Raw genomic sequence first — 21,234 nt, forward strand, 5'->3', positions numbered from 1 at the left:
TTGCAGTGGAAAAGAAAATGGGAAGTAGTGCACGGAAATATTTATGTCCGCAAAGATGCATGTCAGCAAGGGCATTTGGTCTAGTGGTATGATTCTCGCTTAGGGTGCGAGAGGTCCCGAGTTCAATTCTCGGAATGCCCCTCATATTTGATTTTTTTTTTCCCGCCACCCTCCGGGGAGCCGAGTAATAAGCTTACCATCCAGAAGCTATTCTCACATTATTTGGACCATTTTTTTGCCACACTAAACCATCATGTAAATGTTTCGGTACAAATTTGTAAATCACATAGCTCAAATTAAATTCTGATTAATTCTTGATGTGCTTGCATGAGCCATCATCAACCACATGACTCAACAAATTATGTCAATGCAAATGCACTTGCATTTGTCTCAAGCTCATTTCGTAAAACTGAAATCTAAATTTGCTAAATTTATTAAGTCACATTTGTTTGATAATCATCCGAATTTGACAACTGAATTGGAACTTTGTGTCTTATGTATAATATATAGTTTAATCAAATATTGTGCTTTATTTTTATTTTAAATTAATTTTTAAAGTATTAATTCTCAATAATCAAATAATTTATCAGCATGGAAAGTGTGTTATAATGGTGTATATGGGCAAAGTTCTACACGTTGATGTATATAATGGTGGATTTTATCAACTTGCATTTAGAAATAAACAGCACACAATCAAGGTTAGAACTTAGTAAATTCTTAAACCAAACATGAACTTCTTAAACTCGTCATTAATGTAAAACTGCATCTGCCAAACTATTCATTATGCAAGTCAAAATACTACACCAACTATGTTAACAACCATCATTAATGCATCCATCATTAATGCTCTTATTGATATATATCCTTAGAGAGACATGTTGACGCCTGATAGCACCAGTTGGTATCCTCTATACCACTATTCGGTGCCAAATTCAGTGCCCATCCCACTTATCACGTGAAGGTAGAAGAAATTTAAATAAACAATACATGATAAATTAAATAAATAGGACACTTGGCATAAATATAGAAGTGACACTGAATTGCTACAGGAAAAGTGACACTGAGGATCCCGTGTGCGATAGCACCGTTAGCCAAAAAACAGAAGGAAAACAAAAAAAAGGGCCTTAAATATATCTCTAATGTTCATGGCCTTCCTTCCAGAAGCACTTGGTCTTAATTTGGATCTTTCTTTATTCTCCTGAGTGAGCTGGTCCGTTTGCCAGTTCGTTTATTGCTTCCTTCCACCCTATACATCAGCTTTGACCCTTCCTTGCTCTTCTAGTAGTAATCCTATATATTCTTCTCTTTTCGGGTAGACCTTTACTCCTTCCGCGTCTTCTTGTTTTTAAGTTTTCACCACTTAATAAAAGAAGCATTAACTAAGTGCCCTTCAAGGCATCAATTGTCAAAGTTGACAATCACTCCTCTAGATTGTCTAACCAAAACCAAAAGATCCAGTCACCAAACAAATGGTAAGAATACCATAAATTATATAAGATCGTCTAGAAGCTGTCACAATTAAAGGGAGCCATTACTACGCATTCTACACGCTCACATGCTCTCCAAATAAAGTATGCAAAGATGGACAACCTGCCCTAGTATATATAGACTTCCCACTACCCCAGTTTTTATTCATCAAACACATTCCTACACGTATTCTCTCTAGCTCACACAACACTGTATATCTTGAATTCTTGATTACTTGATCTAGCTAGCTCTCCTCCTAGAAAGTAGAAAGGAGAAAAAGATGGAAAACAAAGGAAACACTACTTGGGAATACTTTGGAGAAGAAGAAGAAGAAGAAGCGGAGGACACTCTTTCTTTCTGCAACCTCAACATACAAGAATACAAAGAATGCTCCGTCCTTCAAAGCCCTAGAGATTCCTCAGCTCAGGATTTGTTTGAGTTCTTCAGCGATGAACGAAGCCCTGAATTTTTCAGCGCCCCAGATGTCGTTTTCTGCGGGAAACTCATGCATGAGGACCGAGATGATCAGCTCAATGAGTATCAAAAGAGAGACTATCTAACCATGGTCAGATCCCACTCTTTTCGTCCTTCTTCTCGTGATGAAAAGGACCGTTCTACGGCGACAAAAAGCTTGGTTTCTCGCCAGATTTCGAGTTCTAAGTCTCGCGTGGGTTCAATCTATCGTGTGCAGAATGTGAACATATCTGGTTTGACTTCCATGTCAAAGAAGTCCAGAAGAAGAATGTTCATGTTTGGACCAGTCAAGTTCAAGCCAGAAATGGAGCTGAGTGCTATTAAGGAGAGGCAAGGCCGTCGTTCGACTACTAGTACCACCATGTCGCCGCCAACGCAGGTAAAGGATGGCGGAAAGGCGGTGGTCAGAAGTGGTGGGAAGGCGGCACCAGCAGCAGATAAGGGAAAGAGGAGTGGCACCTGGAATATGGTGAGGTCGTTGCGGGGCAAAGGCCACCTCACTGCCGTGTTGGCCAGGTCGTTCGGGTGCATTCCAGCTGCTGCTAGTGTGGGAAAATACCTTCCAGTGGCCAATTAGTCTTTGCCGAAGTTTGAATTGGGACTTGTGGATGGACGTTGTGTTCATGATTATATGGCATAATTGGCATTTGATTTCTTTTTTCTTGACAAAAGAAAATTAAAAAGAATATGTCAGTGATATTTGTGAATAAATATTAATTACACTTTGCCCCCCTAAATTCTAGGTATATACAATTTATCTCCTATCATTAAGATTGTTAGTGCTATTTGAGAGAGAGAAAGAGAGTGCCGTCTTCTTTGTGACCAAAATACCTCTACAAACATGTACCTTCTAGTTTTGTAATTAACAATTTAAAATTTCATTAGAGCTATACATTCAATAGTCATAGAGTTAGAATACTATTTATGTAACATTCTAAAATGCAACATATTTCATTCTAAAGTGTTTTTTTTTTTGAGCAAAACTGGTTATTTTTGAATGTTCATAAGTGCTTTTAACAGTGAGTGTGTTTGGATAGGAGATTATTTGAAATATTATTTGGAATAATTACTGTAGCACTTTTTATGATATAATGTATATGAGATAAAAAGGTAATTGGGAAAATAAAAAGGTGTATTGGAAATTGTAATGGTGATATAAGCAAATAAATTTGAACAAATAACCTCCTGTCCAAGTATCTCTAGGTATTTTACCAATTGCCTTTCAATTGTGGACATATAGCCATATTGTGAGGGCATTAACATCATTTAGTCGTGTTTTCGATTGACTGGTTTTCATGGATGGTAACATGTGTATATCTTGAGTTTAGAGGGACAAAACGTTACTTCACATCAAGTATCGGGGAGCAAACTGTAATTTAGCCTATTTCTTGTCACTCCTCGTGTTATACTTGTTTTTTTTTTGGATTACTAGGACCTCCTATTCGACCATGGTTTGGTAAGAAAAAGACTTGCAAATTTGTTTAAAGACGACCGTTTCCTTGTAGTATTTACTTCCTGATCAAGGCCCGAAGCCTCTACTGTCAGATTTGCGTTCAATTGGTAGACCAAATTTGGTTAAATTGGAAGTCTTGACTATCCTTACAGTTTACCTGTGCCTCTTTTTGCGCACTAACACCCTTTCTTTGCTTGGATAGTGAATTATTTGTACAAATTTATTTATTTATATTATAAATATATTTTTCAATCATATTTGATCTCATATATGTTATATCAAAAAAGTATTATAGTAACTTTTTTTAAAAATAATTATCCCAAATTATCTGCAAGTTTCGCTAACAAAGCAAAAATTCCTAATCAGCTGATAGTACTTCAGTACTAATTTAATTAACTCAACCAATGAAAGTAATATTTGCTGTATGGGGAAAAAAGATGGCACAACTTACGTTTTCTTGTGCCTAATTGGGTTCTTCAAATGACGAACTTTTTCAGCATTGACCTGGGAGAAACACACAGCACATTCATCATCTTTTAATATACCCTTTCTTACCATAAAAAATGCGTTTTAGCTATCTACGTAATGCCGATAAAAACAAAGTACCTTATCATCACATCGATTAGGGCGAATTTCTGTAAATAATGCCGAAATAAGAAATCATGACAAATTTGGTGTTTTTGACAAATTAGTTCTTTAATAGGGGTCACCGTAAATGTGAAAAGCGACATTGAGCGAAATTGAATTTATTTTAAGTTTTTTTATATAAGTTAAACGAATAATAATTTTTTTAAAAAAATTTGCCAATGCGGTGACTAGCTTAATTGCATCCAAAACGAATTTATGCACCATTGATCAACTATTGATCAATGGTGTGAATTTTTTTGAGAAAAAAAATTGACCACTTTTGGATGCGCGAAATTTTAGCACCATTGATCAATAGTGCGGAAATTTTTTTTTAAAATCCAGACGTCACATGTGGATGCGGTATCTGGTAATGGATGCGACAAAACTCTATGGGTTGATCAATAGCACATACACTCCATTGACAGTAAGGGTAGGCAAAATTATCCGATAACCTGAAAATCCGTCGTATTCGATTCGATCCGATTCGAAAATTAGGATATCCGATTTTTATTATTTTATCGGGTCAATAAAGGGTCAGGTACCCGCTAAGATATGGGGCGGGTTAGTGTCACATACATATAATTAAAAATCCGCGGGTACCCGATCGCGCCTGCATATATATATATATATATATATATATTTATTTATTTATTTATTTATTTTTATTTTTATACAGACACTATAAAATAATAATTTAGAACTAAATAAATAATTTTATTGAACAAATTACATTACAAATATGAGAGACAATAGTTTATTTACAAGATTCATTTGTAGAAGTCATGATCTTATATTTTATAGAAAAAAGTTTAATTAATGTGGAATATATATATTAAAAATTGTGCTACTTATTTCAAACTTTTATTGATTTTGAATTCTTTTAATTTGTTTCCTTTATCTTATATTCTCTTCACATGCTTGTTTCTTGGTTGGAAATCTTTTTTTAGAAAAAAAATTTATTAAATCTTAGATGAATGTGTAAAATAGAAAATTAAATTGATATAAATTATTTTTTAAAATTAAATAATAAATGGAGCGGGACGGGTACTCGTTGACCTGACCTTATCTCAGCAGGTACCCTATAATCGGATACCCGCTAATATGTGGGGCGGATAAGGGTTAGAAAATGGCTGACTCGCAAGATAAGGATCGGGTCAGCCAAACGGTGAATGGGGCGAGTACCCGACCTGCGCTCACCCCTAATTGACAGTTTCAATTTTTTTTAGCTGTTGATTATTTTTGAATGAATGATTGGATTGCGTCGATACAATCAATGCAATTGGCTATAAATATATTACCAAATAAAGCAATTTGACTTCAACAAGCCCATCTGTGTACTTTCACTCATCTCCTTCATCATTTTCCCAATTTAGTCCTCCCATACATAGAAAATCTCAAGAAATTCTGCCCAGAAAAGAACCGACTGTGTTTTTCAACATTGTTCAGCCGGTTAGTTTTGTATACATTGTCGCGCATTGGTGTGCATTAGTTTCCTTTGTAGTTCATAAAAAGCAAAAGCAGTTTTCTAGGATCTGAAGTTGGTGGTGCTCAGCCAGAATCTCTGACAATACTTGGTTCAACAAGTATTACATTCGACAGACCCCATGTGTCATTTTAAATAGTAATAGTTAATTATATTTGATTAGTATTAGTTTATTAGTTGATTACATTTGATTTAAATTATTACTATTAGATCAGTAGTTTATTACATTTAATTAGTGTTAATTTATTACATTTGATTAGTGTTTGAATTAATTTAATTAGTAATAGTTTATTAATTAATAGTGTTATTAGAATTAGTTATATTACATCTTCCTGTCAATAGATTGACTGAATGTCAAACTAGAAATAGTAACAGTAAGCGATAATAATAATATATGTACTGTTTAGTAAATAATATTAAAAATAAAAAATAGTAATAGTAATAGTAAAAGTAAATTGTAACAGTAAAAATAGTAATAGTAAATAGTAAATAGTAAGAGTAATAGTAATAGTAAAAGTAAATAATAATAGTAAAAAAATATAGTAATAGCATATAGTAAATATGAATAGTAAACATAAGTAGATAGTGAATAGTACAAGTAAATAATAATAGTAAATAGTAAAAAGTTAATAATAAATAGTTTTTCAGTAAATATAAAAAAAGAATAAATGATAAATAGTAAAAGTAAATAGTAAATAGTAAATATTTAATAGTATATTAAAAGCCAATAGTAATTACTTGTCAAATTAGTAGGAAATAGTAGTAGTAACTACTTAGTAATAGTAATAGTAGTAACAGTAATTAAAAATTGTAATAAGTGTTTCATTACTACTAATTAGGAACCGTTAAATTATTACATAATTAATAAAGTTACCGTTAATTTTATGTTTAAGGACAAATTCGTTCTTGTCTACTAGTGTACTATTTTGTTATTGTTTCCTAGTGTACTATTAAGTAGATAGTGAATAGTAAAAAGTTAATAATAAATAGTTTTTTAGTAAAAATAAAAACACATATGGTAAATAGTAAAAATAAATAGTAAATAGTTAATAGTATATTAAAAGCCAATAGTAATTACTTGTCAAATTAATAGGAAATAGTAGTAGTAATTACTTAGTAATAGTAATAGTAGTAATAGTAATTAAAAATTGTTATAAGTTTTTCATCAATACTAATTTGGAACCATCAAATTATTACATAATTAATAAAGTTACCGTTAATTATGTTTAAGGACAAATTCGTGTACTATTTTGTGATTGTTTTATTATCAATGTGATTAATTTTAATATAGTTAATGTAAATCCATGTTTAGAATCACATAAGCGATAGAATCTAAATAAAAAATATTCATAGCATTAAGCAAAAAATATCGACGGATCTCGCATTGATGATTCAATTTATTGGTGAATCAATCCATCTATTTAAATGGATATAAATGGATTGATTCAATTATACCTATTACCTAATTATGATCCGTCCCAATCTGCTTGAATCACTTATTTTGACACCCTCTAACCTTACCTAACAATTCATGAAGAAATTAATTGATTAATTTGAAGAGTCTAATAAGTCAATTGACACAGGATATGATACGATAAATTAGATGAATCATTAGAAAAATTTTGTATCCAGTGGATCAGTCAGGCTGGTTCACCTGAACTTAAATCTTGTTTGTATATAATGTAAATTAATTTGAACATAACGTAAATATTTAATTTTTTTTTGTAAACCTCACATATAGTGTTACGTAAAATGTAATGTACATTCTGTAATTTAAGACATACAAATTTTTGTTTAAGGTCAATTAATTTTATATTAATCTTTCATACACTGACAGTACATGTACTTTATTAACTTTTGTTAAATGATAACTATAAAAAATTTATATCTGAACTTTAACTTTTGCATATGAACAGCACTGGATATATGTTTGGACCAGGATATATGTTTGTGTACATAATATTTACTCATTATTTTTTTTCTTGGCACAATTCGTTTGCCCCTAGTCGACAATAATGCGATCTACTGTCATAACCTGGTACGGTACACACTCACAGTTTCAACTGGCACTGCTGACTGCTGGTGGTGGTGGTGTATAGCAGGAAAAAGAAGAAGAAGCTGCGAGAGTAGCAGCTGAATTTCTTAAACAAACTATTGAGACTCTTTCAAGAAGGAGACACTAAAAAATTTAAGGACCCTTTACCCCATTGAACCCTGAAACTTGAAAATCGAAACTCAAGCATTATACAACGCCTAGGAGGAGAAAATTTTAGCTCACTCAAGAGGAGAAAAAATTGCAGTAGTAATAAAAATATCAACCAGCCTCTGCCCATTGCCTAAAACAAAGCAACGTAGAAAGAAAAGAACCCAGAAATCAAGTCGAAGATCGAAGGGCTTCGTTGCCGCCTCCGCCTCTCCCTCTATCCTTACCACCGCCGCAAATGGTATTCATTTTCTATATATGCATCAATTTCTTCGAAAATTTTGCAGTTTTGTTATCATTTCTTTTTCTGTCTCCTTGAATTTGACTTTAAGGTGTCTGATTATTGATTAATCATGCCTTTCCTTGTGGGGTTATTTTCGTTTTTCTTGTAAGATACGAGAGTTCTTGGAGCTTAGTCCTGAGACATTATCAAGAACCGGATTATTCAGTTTAATCCAATTAGTAAAGTTATTAATTTTGTCATTTTTGCTGTAGGTGGATATTGTTTCTTACTTCTCCACTTTCCTAGGTTCAAATTGTGGCGTAGTCTGCCGAATTTAGAGAGTAGCGCTATGTAAACGTTACAACTTCAGTTGAAATCTACATAACATCAAGGTTTAAGGTGATTAATGGGAGATTTTATCAAGATTAAATTATTCTTACCTCTAGCACTTGCTGTTATTTGTTTTTTAAAATGTGATTGGCCACTTTGTGCTGTTTTGTTTGAATAACACAAAGGTCTTCTGAAGGAATTCTAATCCTCCGGAAATGCTGCGTGGATTGGCAGTTTTAGGTAATGCAAGAATTGGATAATGGACTTTGAAAGTACTGGGGAAAGTTTATGACAAGGTTTTGGTTTTCTGAGTCTGATATGTTGCTGGTTTTTTCCTCAATTTGGAAATGCTGATTGGAGAAATTGCCCCACAAATTTTCTGTAGGAGCTGCATCTCAATTTATATGGGAAAAACACTTGACTGTTGCTTATTGCCTAGGTTACTTGTCATAAAGAAATACACATAACTGTGTATGATTGAGATTTAACACTCTATCATGAATAAATTAAATCATCAATCAATGCAGTTTAGTCTTGGATTTGTCCTTTGACTGAGCTTTTCTTTTGGAATTTTTGTATCAGATGGAAAAAGTGGATGTATCAAACCTGCGTGCTAGGAATGCAGAGGTGGTAGGTACTGATGCTGAAATGGATAAGGTCAAGCACAGTGTTGATAAGCTATCCATGGAAGTTGACAACGTGAGTTTATTGCTATAAGTGTTGAATGAATCATGCACTTCTTCTCTTTGTTTTAACATTTATTAAGATGAGAAGAGCTCAAATGAGTGGCTATTGTGTCTGGATGAAGATCACCCAAGAAGGATCCATAGGTGTTATTTTCTTCCCATATTTTGAAATGTTAGTTCTAAATGCTGATGAATTATCATAACTTGTCTTTGTTTTTAGATGAAGTGGACAATAGTATTGCTGGCATTTAGTTTTTCTTTTTCTTGTAAGATTAAGTGAAGCATATGAGATTTGTTGTTAATCCATTTCTTGTCTGCAATAATCTATTTCTGCTGTCACTGGCATTCAAGAATTTTAATTTGTATCTTCTGAAATTTTTAGCTTGATCAAAGAGTGAATGAAGTTGAGCTGTTTTACTCAAGTAAAAGCTTAAATCAGCCAAGCACGTCCTGGAGTACCTCTTCAAGGAACAATAAAGATAGGGAAAGATATGCGCCCAGCTTTAAGAAGCTACAACAGGATGCGTCACGCAGAGAAGCAGCTGCTGCAAAGAGAATGCAAGACCTTATGCGCCAGTTTGGATCGATACTACGTCAGGCAATCATCAATCTTTATCTCTATATATGAATGGAGATGAATGGGGCTACTGACATGACATATTTAACCTATTAGCTTGGCACACTTGACGCATAAATTGATTCCAAAATACAATTTTTTCAAAACTATGTCGTGAAATGTTTCTGCTTCTGCGATATTTGCTCCTTCCGCCAGGGTGCATATAGAAGAGAATCATTTTGCAATCCTATAGAGCTAGTAGTTAACTGTAAGCGGAGTAGACTTCCATCCAAGCACATTTTGTCTAGATTCTTTTGTAACATAGTTTTCCTTAATCTGCTCCAATTTTAAATGATATGCACCAGTTCTATTACACATTCTAAACAATAAGTGCTAGTTGCCTAAGGGAGCTATTTCAGGGTATTGTTGAGGATTTTGGTCCATCTTTTACCCTGTGTTGCACTGCACTCCACCGTGAGAAACTCAACATGGTTTAGTGCATAATTCATGAGTGAGCCTATTTACCCTTTTGTGATGCGTAGACATTTTTGTAACATCTTAAAGAATCAAATAAAATGTTAGTCCTCCTTTTGACCAATTTCATTAAGATATGACTCAGCCCTGTTAAGGCAAAATCTCTTACTATATTTTGGCAGCCCAAGCATCACAAATTTCCATAGACAATTTGTTGGGTATGGTATTCATGCTTGGGCATGGAAGACACCAATTAAAATTTCTGTCATTTGCCTGGAATTATCATGTCGGAACCATAACATTGTGGTGCACATTTTGTCCGCTGCCTTCATTTCTCATAGTTGAGAAAGGAAAAAGTTGATTTCAGTAACTTGGCTAATCTTTCTAGGTGTTGTATTTTCCTGTAGAGGGCGAGTCAATGTTTGTTTATTTCCCCCATCCATCCTTTTATCTACTAGAATCTTACATGGCTTCACTTTTGCTTATACATGGTGGAGAAAAGGGCTTCTGATTTATCAGTTTGGCTTATGCCTAGCCCTTGTACTTTTAATGGAGAATAAAGATGATATGATAATGTATATTAAGAAACTTTGTCATGTTTCACGGATACAAGTTTAAGGTTACTCACTTGTTAAAGAAATTGCTTATTTTCAGGTGCCTATATTGTCTTGTACCATGTATCACACCTGTTCTTCTATAGTAGCATTGGTGGTTGTATTGAGCTGAGCTTTTAAAAATGGCACATTATATCTTGAATTGCTGATGGAATGAGTTTCTAACATGTACCTCAACCAATTTGCTTACTTCCTTCTTAATTGTGTTAGATCACTCAGCACAAGTGGGCGTGGCCATTTATGCAGCCTGTTGATGTTGAAGGGCTGGGCTTGGATGACTACTACGAGGTAGAACACCTAGCTTCATTCTGTCTTCTCCCTGCTGTCCACCATTCCAGTTCTGTGCTAGACTAGGAAACCTGATGCTCAAAGCAGGAAAAAGAAGTAACCAACATTAAAAACTAGAAGAGAAACAGTAGCTTTATTTTTGTAAGTGTCATGAAACTGAGATGCTCCGACAAGTAGTAGATTTTACCTGTACTGCTTCCAGATTGAAAAAGCTGTCAAACTAATTAGGTGTGTGGGTGCTAATTCAGTAATTTGTACGAATCTGCTGATTTTCTACAAAAGAATTATCATGATGTTTCTGTGTTTATACCTTAATTTGATTGTGCTGTCTAGAATTGTGAGTTTGAACTTGCATTAATTTGTTGATTCTAGGTCATTGACAGGCCCATGGATTTTAGTACAATAAAGAATCAAATGGAGGCCAAGGATGGTACGGGTTACAAGCATGTTCGTGAGATATGTGCAGATGTGAGGTTGGTGTTCACAAATGCGATGAAGTACAATGATGAAAAGAGTGATGTTCATGGGATGGCCAAAACATTGTTGGCAAAGTTTGAGGAGAAGTGGCTACAATTGTTACCAAAAGTCATTGAGGAGGTAATTATTGTTATAGAAACTTATTGGTTTCCTGTTGTATGTAGGCCTTGGTATAATAGCCTCACATGGTGTAATACTATTAGCAGAACCTCACACTGATGGTTTCTGATTAGGCATAGGAAAGTTTTAGCTTTATTTTGTGCTTGAGCACGGAGCAGTAAGGATCCCTGAATGTTCAGTAACATATGTTCTCTCATATGACATTCCTGGAACTTTGTTTAAGGTGAATTCTGTGTCTCCAGGAAAAGAGACGTGAAGAGGAGGAAGCAGAGGCACAGTCGAATATGAAGCTTGCTAAGCAGGCAGCTCATGCCAAAACAGCTAGAGATTTAAGCAATGAGGTATGTGATAAATGATCACTTCTGTGGCAGAATTGTGCCGTCTTTGATATACAGTCTGTACAGTTATACATGCCTCACGTTTTTTACAACCAGCTTGACATTCTTTCAGCTTAATGAAGTCGATTCACAGTTGGAAGAACTCAGGGACATGGTAGTCAAAAAGTGCAGGTTCCATCTGATGCCAAATCTCAGTTTTACTTTGATATAATGTTTATGAAGGAAAAATTGTGTCTTGTGCTATTATTAACCTTAAAACCACTACTGTAGAAAAATATCGCTCGAGGAGAAAAGAAACATTGGAATAGGTCTCAGTAAGTTACGTCCTGAAGATCTCACTAAGGCACTGGAAATGGTTGCCAAAACGAATTCAAAATTTGTGCTGAGAGATGAGGACCTGGAACTTGATATAGATGCCATGGTGATCATTGAACATTGTTAAATTCCCCCCTTTCCTTTCAAAAAAAAGAGTATTTTCTTCCTGCATGTTCATAACTAACATGACTTTTCTATTTGGAATGCAGAGTGAATCCACTTTATGGAGGCTAAAATTTTTTGTCAAAGATGCATTGAGAGTGCAAGGCAGGGGTTCAAGCAATTGTGAAGAGAATAAAGCTGACAACCGAAAGCCCGCCACCAAGCTTAGCAACAACCCGGTTTCCAAAACGAAGAAAGATAAATCTGATGCTCTTGCCAATACTGCCAAAAAACGGAATAAGATGTCTGCACCTTAGCCTGTGAAGTTATAAGCATGCAGTGATGCACCACAGTGGCCATTTAGATGAAGTACCAAAATCAAATTCCTTGGAAAGGAATGAATGAGTAGTGAGTACTGAAGTCTGAATTCGCCAGATCATGCTGAAGTTCGGAAGTTGAAGATTACAAGGTTGACAAAGTCATTTGTCATCAATTTATACACCTGACCTGAAGAATAAGAAAAGAAATATCTCCTGTTCTGACATGCTTCCTTCTGTAAAGAAAGACAGTCAATCGAACGGTGTGAGATACTACTGTAAAATTTTATATGCATTGTCCCATCTTCTTGCGTTGGGTGCTTTTGCATACTTGTGAATGTCTTCCTCATGTTCAGCCTTAGGACCTTATGTACAACCTGCTTGACATTCGTGCCCAATTTCCTCCACCTTAGGCTAACCCAGTATTTTGGTCACTGTGCTAGGATGAAAAACTTTTAATTTTTTTTTTTTTAATGGACGAATCCAAACTCCGATGAATTTTACTAATTATGGTAACAGCAACAAAAATCCTTAATACCATGAAGCTTTATTAGTTTAAAATCAAGGTATATTTACCCAATGCTCTTAGGACAAGCATTAATTGGGGCTTAGGTGTTGATTTAGGAGAAAAGCGAGACTAAAATTGATTGAGAGAACGAGGAATGCAACCAAATCGGGCCTTGTGCGTTTATTTGTCAGAAGAAAAGCTAGACTAAAATTGAGATAACGAGGAATGCAATCAATCAAATAATCTGCAATAGTAGGATCAATACACATTGATTACAACTAATAAGGATTTGGGGCAAGTACGATCGAAATTAGTCTATTTGTTTATTGAATTTGGTTTACACTAACTTGTTGTACACATATAAATTTTACTCACGTACATCAATTCAATACACGAATCAACTCAATATAACTTAATATATGAATACAACCAAGTCTATGAATATATACTAATTCTGAAAAACACTACATGAATTGTACCAAATCTCAACCTTACTCGTCTTAATTCCCACTAATAAAGTGATCAACATTACAAGTTTTATATATATATATATATATATATATATATATATATATATATATATATATATATATATATATATAAAAAACAATGGGATGATAACCAAAACATAAAATTAGACCAAACCAAAACCTTGTGAATGGGATTTTTTAAAATGCTACTAGTAAATTATGTGTATTAAATATTAGTGCCATGAAATTAGATTAGACGCTTTGATAAAGCCCTTGTAACAATGGGATTAAGGTGATACTTTTTTTTTTGAAAAAAATAATAATTATATAACCTATTTTATCCTAAAGTATAGAGAAGGGGAGTCTAAAAAGATTTATGTTAGGAGCTAACACATATACAAATCTTACCAGATGCTAGAAATGCTTTGACACTACCTTAGATTTTTTTTCAATGCAGGTGAGAGTTGAACCCCACGTATATAGTCCAAAGCAGGACTGGTGTCCACTGAGCTTGGATTAGGTGGTACACTATATGGGGATAAAGTTTAATTGCCAAATATGGAAACTGAGCTTTAAATTTCACGAGAATTGAAATTACCAATTCACATATTCAAGTAGTAGTGGCGTTTAGTCCACGAAAAAGGATCCGAGATCAACCGAGGTGTAAGTTTCACTTTCAGAACTGCAAAGCAACAGTTCCCTACTCCGGTCCCCCCTTCAGAAAACCTTCGCTCTGGTAATCTTTACATTGTTTTGTGCAATTACTTGTCAATTAAAATAGCTAGGGTTTTAGTTTCTTTCACAAAACTGGAACGCATTCAAAAGTTTCGTTGTTCAGTCAAGAACTAGGATTGTATGAGGGATTTTCTTGTGGACAGTTTACAGTTGATATGGAGAATCCAAATCCGACTATGAGCCCTAACCCTGACGCGAATCAGCTTCCGGAGGCAGATTCGTTGCCTGATGGGTTTGTGGAGAGCTCCTGGACAGTCGACCAGCTGGGCCCGGAAACTCCAAAGACTGAGGACGAAGACAAGGAGCGGGAGCCGATTGATTATAAGGAGGAAAAATTAGTGGATCCCAATTTGAGGCCTCAGTTAGTGGGTGATGACCTTGATTTGGTTGAGGAAAAAAGTGAAGAAGCAACGGCGGTGGTGGCGGGATCAGAAAATGCTGAATCCAATCGTGGAAATGCACAAGTCGAGGAAGATTGTCAAAGTTCTGGAAAATGTAACTTTTTGTTCCTCTAATTAGTAGTACTTATGGTTTATTTTCTTTTACACTTGCTTTGAACAGTTTGCATTAAGTTTAATTTGAATATTGTGGAAAGTGCGGGCGAATGGCACGATAAAAGTATGTTGTTCTTCTCGTGGTTAAAGACGTTAGACCTCATTTGCCTTGTCAGGTGAATTGCCTACATATTCAGATTGATTAATTGGTCATGTGGCAAAATGATTATGCTAGTATTTGTTGGGATTTTTTTGTTAAATTTAGAAGTAGACATCAATTATACAAACTTGCTACTGCTTAAAAGTTGGAAAAATGTACACAAGTTTGAACTACAGTCCTCCAAAATGAGAACCAAGAATAGATAAATTTTCATGCATGATAATGGTGGAATTCTGCATAATGTATTCCATTGAGTGATTGCAAAATAATTTCCCATTTGCTTTTTCAATAATCTATGATGTTGCATTTTCCTTCTCAGGATGATGATTCTCCCATGATTCTGTTGTATGTGATAATGTCCTCAATCTTACATGTCGCTTTTCCACTGTATGCTTTTTTTCTTTTTCTTTTTGGGAAGTGGAATAAGATGCACGGGCTGGGGTCTAACTCTAGGTCAAGTGGCTTGGAATTGGCCTTCGTTGGCCAATTTAGGATCTGGATGTTCATTTTGTATCTGTATTATTCATTAATTGGACATTTTTGTGCATCATCTTTAAATTATGCTATCATAGATTTAGTTTCTACATGTAGATTTCTTGAGTATTGTGATACCAAAGCCCACATCCTACATTCAACAACAACCACATTAAAGTTCAGATTTATTTTTTTCCTTCTGAAAAACCAAGTAAGTGAAATGGGGCAAGGAATAGATGGTATTTGCTTTCATTTTCTGGAGCGTATCAAGGGTTTGGTGGACAATATTTAACTGTGTTAAAGAGATACCTTGCAACCTGTTCACCTGGATCAGTTCTCATTTCACATGAATTTAAGTTTTATTATTTTACCAGTCATTTCTTGCACATATCTGCTGCCATATGTTGATGAGTGATACGTGGATCCAGGTTTTTGATGCATGTATTTCAAATTTAATGAGTTCATCTTTGAACTTTATTATTTAGTTTAAGACATAAGTAAGTTTCTTTACTATTATCCTGTAAAACTTTTGCAGCTAATAGTGATATCTCAGGTCCACAAGTTGATAGCAAGGGGATGTCTTCATCAGGAAATGCTGAAAACAACAAAAAAGCAGTCAGTAATACCTTTGTCCTTACATTTTCTTGGCTCTTGTTGGTGACTAGTCCTCATTGTGCTTTTGTCTTTTGGCCGATTATGCATCTGCCATGAATTTTATGGTTTTTTAGCAATCAATATCCGATTTTGGCACATTGCGTTTATATTTTCCTCAAATATTTGCTTTGTGCTTACTTGGGTTTTCTGGCTTAATTTAGTACAAATAGAAGACAAATTTTGGAAGTGATTGTAGCCCTGAAGGTAGCACCACTCACTTTAGCAAGTGTCCCTAAGCATATTCTGGCGAGTATAGAATCAGAAAATCTAACACTTGTATCCTGGCTTCTTGTAGTCGCTGTTTATCAACTCTGAGCAAAATTAAGGTAGTATATGTAAGCAGATGCTAAGCCAATGGGAAAAGAACATTCACTTTTAGTCACTCTAAGCTACCAAATTATAGCATTTGATCCAAATATCCAACAGCTTCTGAGATTATCATGAATGTCTACTGACTCTTTCTTGCTTATCATCCATCAAATTGGGAAATCATCCCGGTGTATGAGAAGGGATCCCCTAGCTGTAAATCCAGTTTTAGATTTTCTAGTAGAGTTTCTACTTCTGGTGTAATTATTTGAAACTCTTTCAAAGAAGCCTTTACCATTTGTCAGGAGTAATTATGTTAATCATGTTTGTCCATTTAACTTGGTTTAGAACTAGTCATATGCCTTTTTTCCATTTTCTTAAACCACGAGAAATTGATGTCTTCCATAGATTATCATTTTCAAGGCTGCAAGCTGTCTTGAAGTGTTATTAACTACTTTTGGTTTAGCTGAAGCTTAAAAAAGCTGATTTTCAGAGCATCTGTCAAGGTGCTCTTCAAAACAGCTTTAAGCTTCGCTTTCAACTTTTTCAAATACTTTTGCCCCCCCCCCCTTTTGCTTATTCATTTTTAATTTCTTTTTGACTAGTAACTTACATTCTGATCTTTTTACTACTTTACATATCAGGAGGCTACTGAAGGGAAACGTAAGAATGCCAAGCGCACATTTAAATCGGAAAAGGAGGTTCTGGAGTTCACTTTAAAGTATCAACACGTTCTTGCTGAAAGAGATTCTGGTACCCTGTTACTGTAGCATCTGCTTTGGATTCTATATTACCATGGCATCTCTAGTATGCATTTTCTTGAATTGAAGCATTCCTATTGGATGGGTTACTGAAAATTTGTAGGGGCAGCTGTTGAAGCCATAGCATGTCAAGTCTACCTTATTGTTGTATTGTTGTGGTTAAGTTGTTAATGTGAGTTTTTAAGACAGCAGTTAGGGGGTCCTATTATCATGATACTGATTGACGATAACAGAGAAGAAAGTTAAGCTATAACAGCAACAGGATGTTCCTTAAACGTTTATAGTTTATTAGCAACATTGGCTAGGGAAGTCTAAAAGCTCTGGACAGAGCTCTCTCCCAGAACAGCAAAGGGAAAAATAAGTAGCAATGGGACTCTCAGCTGCATGATTTTTTTTTTTTTGAATTCTTTCCAATATCTGGTTTAGATTTGTCTCTTCATGGCTTCAAACCTAGTGCTTCCCTGTCTATGTACATAATGTGTTGAAGGAATATACCAACCTGCCTTTATGTTAGCCTATGTGGCTGGTGCATGAATATCCCCTTCAATTTGCTACGTCATGAGTATATATCAAATTGACAGTGTCACTCTGATGTCAATCATCTTAACTAGTCAAAATATCTTTAGGTTTACTAGCATATTGTTCTGTTGGAGATAGTTGCACTTCTTTACCCTCTAATGTATTGATTTGTTTGCTTTGTTCTCTTTGTGCAGCCATTGCTGTTCGAGATAAACTTGAGTCACTGTGTCGAGAATTGCAACGTCAGAACAAAACGCTGATGGTATGCCCTGTTTCTTCTATGGTACCTTTAGAACAAACAAACATTTTTGTTAGAAGGTTGATCTTTGCAAAAATGATCTGACTGAATTCTGTAAATTAGCTTTAGTCCTGGCGTAATGTGCTTCTGATGGATGCTGCTGGGTTACAATATTTTGCAGGATGAATGCAGACGTGTGTCCACAGAGAGTCAGAATTTGAGACAAGATCTGTCAAACAAGTTCCAAGATGCCATTAAAGTATGAAAGACTTTTTTGTTTGTTATGCATAGTATATCCAAGAAAGTTATGTATGTTTATGGAAACTGATAGCATGTAGAAATGGGCTGGTAAGAATACAGTGATGAATTGTTTTCTTTTTCATTTGAGCAGCAGAGACATCCCTAACTATACTGTCACTCGAATGAATTGCTGTGGAAGCTCTTCTTGACTTGCCTACTGGTTTTCTAATGGGAGTAAAATCACTTATAGTGGCCTACAGATGAAAGAAAAAGTCAATAACTGTTGCATCAAATGATTTGGAAGTACATGATGAATTTCTATATTGGCTTGTCTTCAATTACATACTCAGAAAAGAGCATTGGATTTGTTTCCCATTTTCAGCATTCTGAACTTTTCTTTTTTTATTTTATTTTATTTGAATTTCTCTTTTGTAGGAAGTAAGCAATAAGCTGGATGAACAGAAAGATGAATGTCTGTCTCAGTTGAAAGAAAATGAGATGTAAGATTACACAAATTTGTCACCATATCCACTTCCATCTAACATGTGCGAAACCATGATATCAGCACATTATGAATAGTGAGGTTGATCTAATAAATTTATACTGAGGATGTAACTTGAACTCAGTTTTTGTGTGTGATTCTTTCTTGAAAGAAAAATGTTTGGCCTTTTTCCTTTGTAATTCAATTCTCTTAATTCCAGGCTAAAATACAAGTTGAAAGAACTTGCTGACCAATATGCACTATCTGAACAGCAACATGCCCAGAAGGTGAACTTGCTGATCTGATAGACTTCCACTTCTTCATTTTTTCTTTATTTCTCTTTTGCAAATTTGAACTCACTTCATGTTTTTGCTTCACAGTTGAAGCAAAAGGAACTTGAACTTCAGCTTGCTGATTTAAAACTTAAGCAACATGAGGAGAAATTGGTCCAGGAACAGTCACAGATGAAATTGTATGCTGAGCAGGTGTCACATCTATTAGCAACTGAAAAAAATTTGAGATTACAGTTGACAGCTGATGGAGACAAATTCCAGCAATTCCAGGTTGAGTATATTGTGCTGTAACATTTTGAGTTTCTACCAAATTTCCAACTGTTTGGTACAAGATTTAGAGTTGATGTCGGATCAATAACTGTAAGGATTACACGTCTGATTATATGACTATTGAGTTGGAAACTCCGTATTGACTAATTCATCTCATGACTTGCATAGTTTTTAATTGGGGGATGACCTGCATTATAAGGTTGCTATTGAAAATTTCTAGTAGTTAGTGTCCATCAAAATATGTTTCCTTCTCTTGAATATGTGAATAATCTGTTGTCCTGAAACTAACAATATGTAGATGTTTTTGTTAATTGAACTGTTCACATGAAAAGTAAACTCAGGCATGTCTGTTGTGTTTCATTATTTGAGAATGTTAACTTGGGTATCTTCTGTCTCCTTTGCTGAACTTTTGTAGTTCTTGTTGCCTGTTTTCAGGAAGCATTGATGAAAAGCAATGAGGTCTTTGAAACATTCAAGCAAGAAATAGAGAAGGTAGACAGCAATATGCTTTTAATGTTGTTCTGCCCTTTTATTGCACTTTTAATCTAAAGCTATAGAATGGTATTTGAATCTCTCCCAACCTGCTGATGAGGATTACTCTCTTCACTACTGCACTTTTGGAAGGAAAAAGCACTTTCTGATTTTCAACTTTTTTGTATCTGAGTCCAGATGGCCAAATCAATTAAGGAACTTAAAAAGGAAAACGCATTCTTGAAGAACAAATGTGAGAAATCAGATATATCTCTCATAGAGCTTGTTGAGGAGGTAAGAGGTTGACTTTAACTCACATGAGTTTATAGCTTTAGTCTTGAGCCTCTTTTCTTATCAATCCTCATTCTCTCTGAAGTCCGAGCAATAATTTCCTATTTCATGTTCAAGAGCAAGTATTCCCTGTGTTATGTGTGAATACAATTTTTATGCAGAAGTTAAAAACTTGTTCAGCGGAGCTTTATAAATCTGATGACCATCTCTTTATCCAGAATCACCCCTCTCCAGTTAATATAACAATTAGGGAGCATCTGGAAAAACAGAACATTAACCATTTTCCATATGACATTGGGAGCATGATTTTTAAACACTAATAAAGTTGAGATCCTGAAAACATGACAAACTGCAAGAAATGCTGACCTAAGCCAACAGCTGCAACCTAGAAGAGGCTCTAAATATCTTCTTGTTTATTGCTACATCACTATGCAAGTTGGACATACTGGTAGCTATCGTTTTATCCTTTGGTTGCAGTGAATATATATGGTGGTTACTATAATGTGTTATCCGGGTTTTGGAATCCCCTTTTATGCTTTAAATAACTTCTCTTGGTGCCTCTTTCTATCCAGCGTGAACTCCTAAAGAAACAGCTGGAGAGAACAAGGAACCAGAAGGAAAAACTGGAGGCTTTATGCAGGTCACTTCAAGCAGAGAGAAAAGCAAATTCCACTGGGAGCAGCAGCTCAGACGCAGTTTCAGTTTAGTTCAATTGCAAACGCAGTTTAAACCTGTTGAGCTGCTATGAGAATCACATAGGGATGCATAAAGGAAAGCAAAAATCATGTGGGAGGAGCAGCTTGGCTGCTGTTGCTGTTTCCATTCGTGGCGGTGGATTTTTGGAACGCTATTCTTTATCATGTACTATTGGGTTGCTATTGTTTCTTCCTGTAATCAAGTGGAGTATGACGAAAATTTTTTGGGGTTATACGAGTCAAACTTATTGTTCTTGTATATGTATCATTATATTAAATCAAGCTGAAACAGATTGTGTGAACAAATTCAATTCAGGTTATGTGCTTTGTCTCAAATCTTAGGAGATAGGTGGAGGAAGATCTTTGGGCATTTAGTATCTCTTTCAGCATCAGAAAGGCTGTCAGTTTTACTAGCTGTCGGCAGAGCGATAGTCATAATTAGATTTGTCTTCGAGCCCTGGCTCTCCACTTGTTTTCTCAGAAACAGAATCATCTTTCTGCCCTTGTCAGATGTAGCTATCACACGCTATTTTCTTTAATTTTGGGTTGTTTGTAACTTGTCAAGGTACTGTGGTAATTCTTCAGCTGGGAATTTTATGGCCACGAATATTGAACACAGAAAAAGGT

General features: G+C 35.0%; 3 protein-coding genes and 1 non-coding gene across 10 annotated transcripts; all 4 read left to right on the forward strand.

Moving 5' to 3' along the window:
• Positions 1-69: 69 nt before the first annotated feature.
• TRNAP-AGG (transfer RNA proline (anticodon AGG)) lies at positions 70-141 on the forward strand. The gene has a single exon. It is a non-coding gene; the product is annotated as a tRNA-Pro (tRNA).
• Positions 142-1,520: 1,379 nt separating this feature from the next.
• Positions 1,521-2,678, forward strand: LOC113730804 (uncharacterized). The gene has a single exon (XM_027255734.2). The coding sequence runs from the start codon at positions 1,748-1,750 to the stop codon at positions 2,516-2,518; it is 771 nt and encodes a 256-aa protein (XP_027111535.1). The 5' UTR covers positions 1,521-1,747; the 3' UTR covers positions 2,519-2,678.
• Positions 2,679-7,814: 5,136 nt separating this feature from the next.
• On the forward strand, positions 7,815-12,877 carry LOC113725819 (transcription factor GTE6-like). Its single transcript, XM_072078813.1, has 9 exons — positions 7,815-7,948; positions 8,843-8,959; positions 9,329-9,544; positions 10,801-10,878; positions 11,251-11,475; positions 11,718-11,816; positions 11,926-11,984; positions 12,084-12,234; positions 12,338-12,877. The coding sequence occupies exons 1-9, from the start codon at positions 7,946-7,948 to the stop codon at positions 12,545-12,547; spliced, it is 1,158 nt and encodes a 385-aa protein (XP_071934914.1). The 5' UTR covers positions 7,815-7,945; the 3' UTR covers positions 12,548-12,877.
• Positions 12,878-14,032: 1,155 nt separating this feature from the next.
• Positions 14,033-20,927, forward strand: LOC113730806 (uncharacterized). 7 transcript variants are annotated; one of them, XM_027255741.2, is made up of 12 exons: positions 14,033-14,261; positions 14,404-14,755; positions 15,924-16,007; positions 16,993-17,101; positions 17,823-17,890; positions 18,048-18,125; positions 18,542-18,606; positions 18,808-18,874; positions 18,968-19,150; positions 19,586-19,642; positions 19,820-19,915; positions 20,485-20,927. In XM_027255741.2, the coding sequence occupies exons 2-12, from the start codon at positions 14,633-14,635 to the stop codon at positions 20,617-20,619; spliced, it is 1,065 nt and encodes a 354-aa protein (XP_027111542.2). In that variant the 5' UTR covers positions 14,033-14,261; positions 14,404-14,632; the 3' UTR covers positions 20,620-20,927. The 7 variants fall into 7 exon arrangements, with proteins under 7 accessions (XP_027111542.2, XP_027111539.2, XP_027111538.2 ...); XM_027255738.2 differs by having other exon boundaries at positions 14,039-14,261; positions 15,942-16,003; XM_027255737.2 differs by having other exon boundaries at positions 14,122-14,261; positions 15,924-16,003.
• The last annotated feature ends 307 nt before the right edge of the window (positions 20,928-21,234 follow it).

The sequence above is a fragment of the Coffea arabica genome, chromosome 2e (genome assembly GCF_036785885.1).
Source record: "Coffea arabica cultivar ET-39 chromosome 2e, Coffea Arabica ET-39 HiFi, whole genome shotgun sequence".
In the NCBI taxonomy this organism is placed as follows: domain Eukaryota; kingdom Viridiplantae; phylum Streptophyta; class Magnoliopsida; order Gentianales; family Rubiaceae; genus Coffea; species Coffea arabica.

Coding starts and splice junctions, on each gene's coding strand:
- LOC113730804 (XM_027255734.2), top strand. CDS start 1,748: ATGGAAAACAAAGGAAACACTACTTGGGAATACTTTGGAGAAGAAGAA.
- LOC113725819 (XM_072078813.1), top strand. Junction 11,476..11,717: donor TACCAAAAGTCATTGAGGAG/GTAATTATTGTT, acceptor CTGTGTCTCCAG/GAAAAGAGACGTGAAGAGGA. Junction 11,985..12,083: donor ATGGTAGTCAAAAAGTGCAG/GTTCCATCTGAT, acceptor CCACTACTGTAG/AAAAATATCGCTCGAGGAGA.
- LOC113730806 (XM_027255737.2), top strand. CDS start 14,416: ATGGAGAATCCAAATCCGACTATGAGCCCTAACCCTGACGCGAATCAG. Junction 17,102..17,822: donor TCTTGCTGAAAGAGATTCTG/GTACCCTGTTAC, acceptor CTCTTTGTGCAG/CCATTGCTGTTCGAGATAAA. Junction 17,891..18,047: donor GTCAGAACAAAACGCTGATG/GTATGCCCTGTT, acceptor AATATTTTGCAG/GATGAATGCAGACGTGTGTC.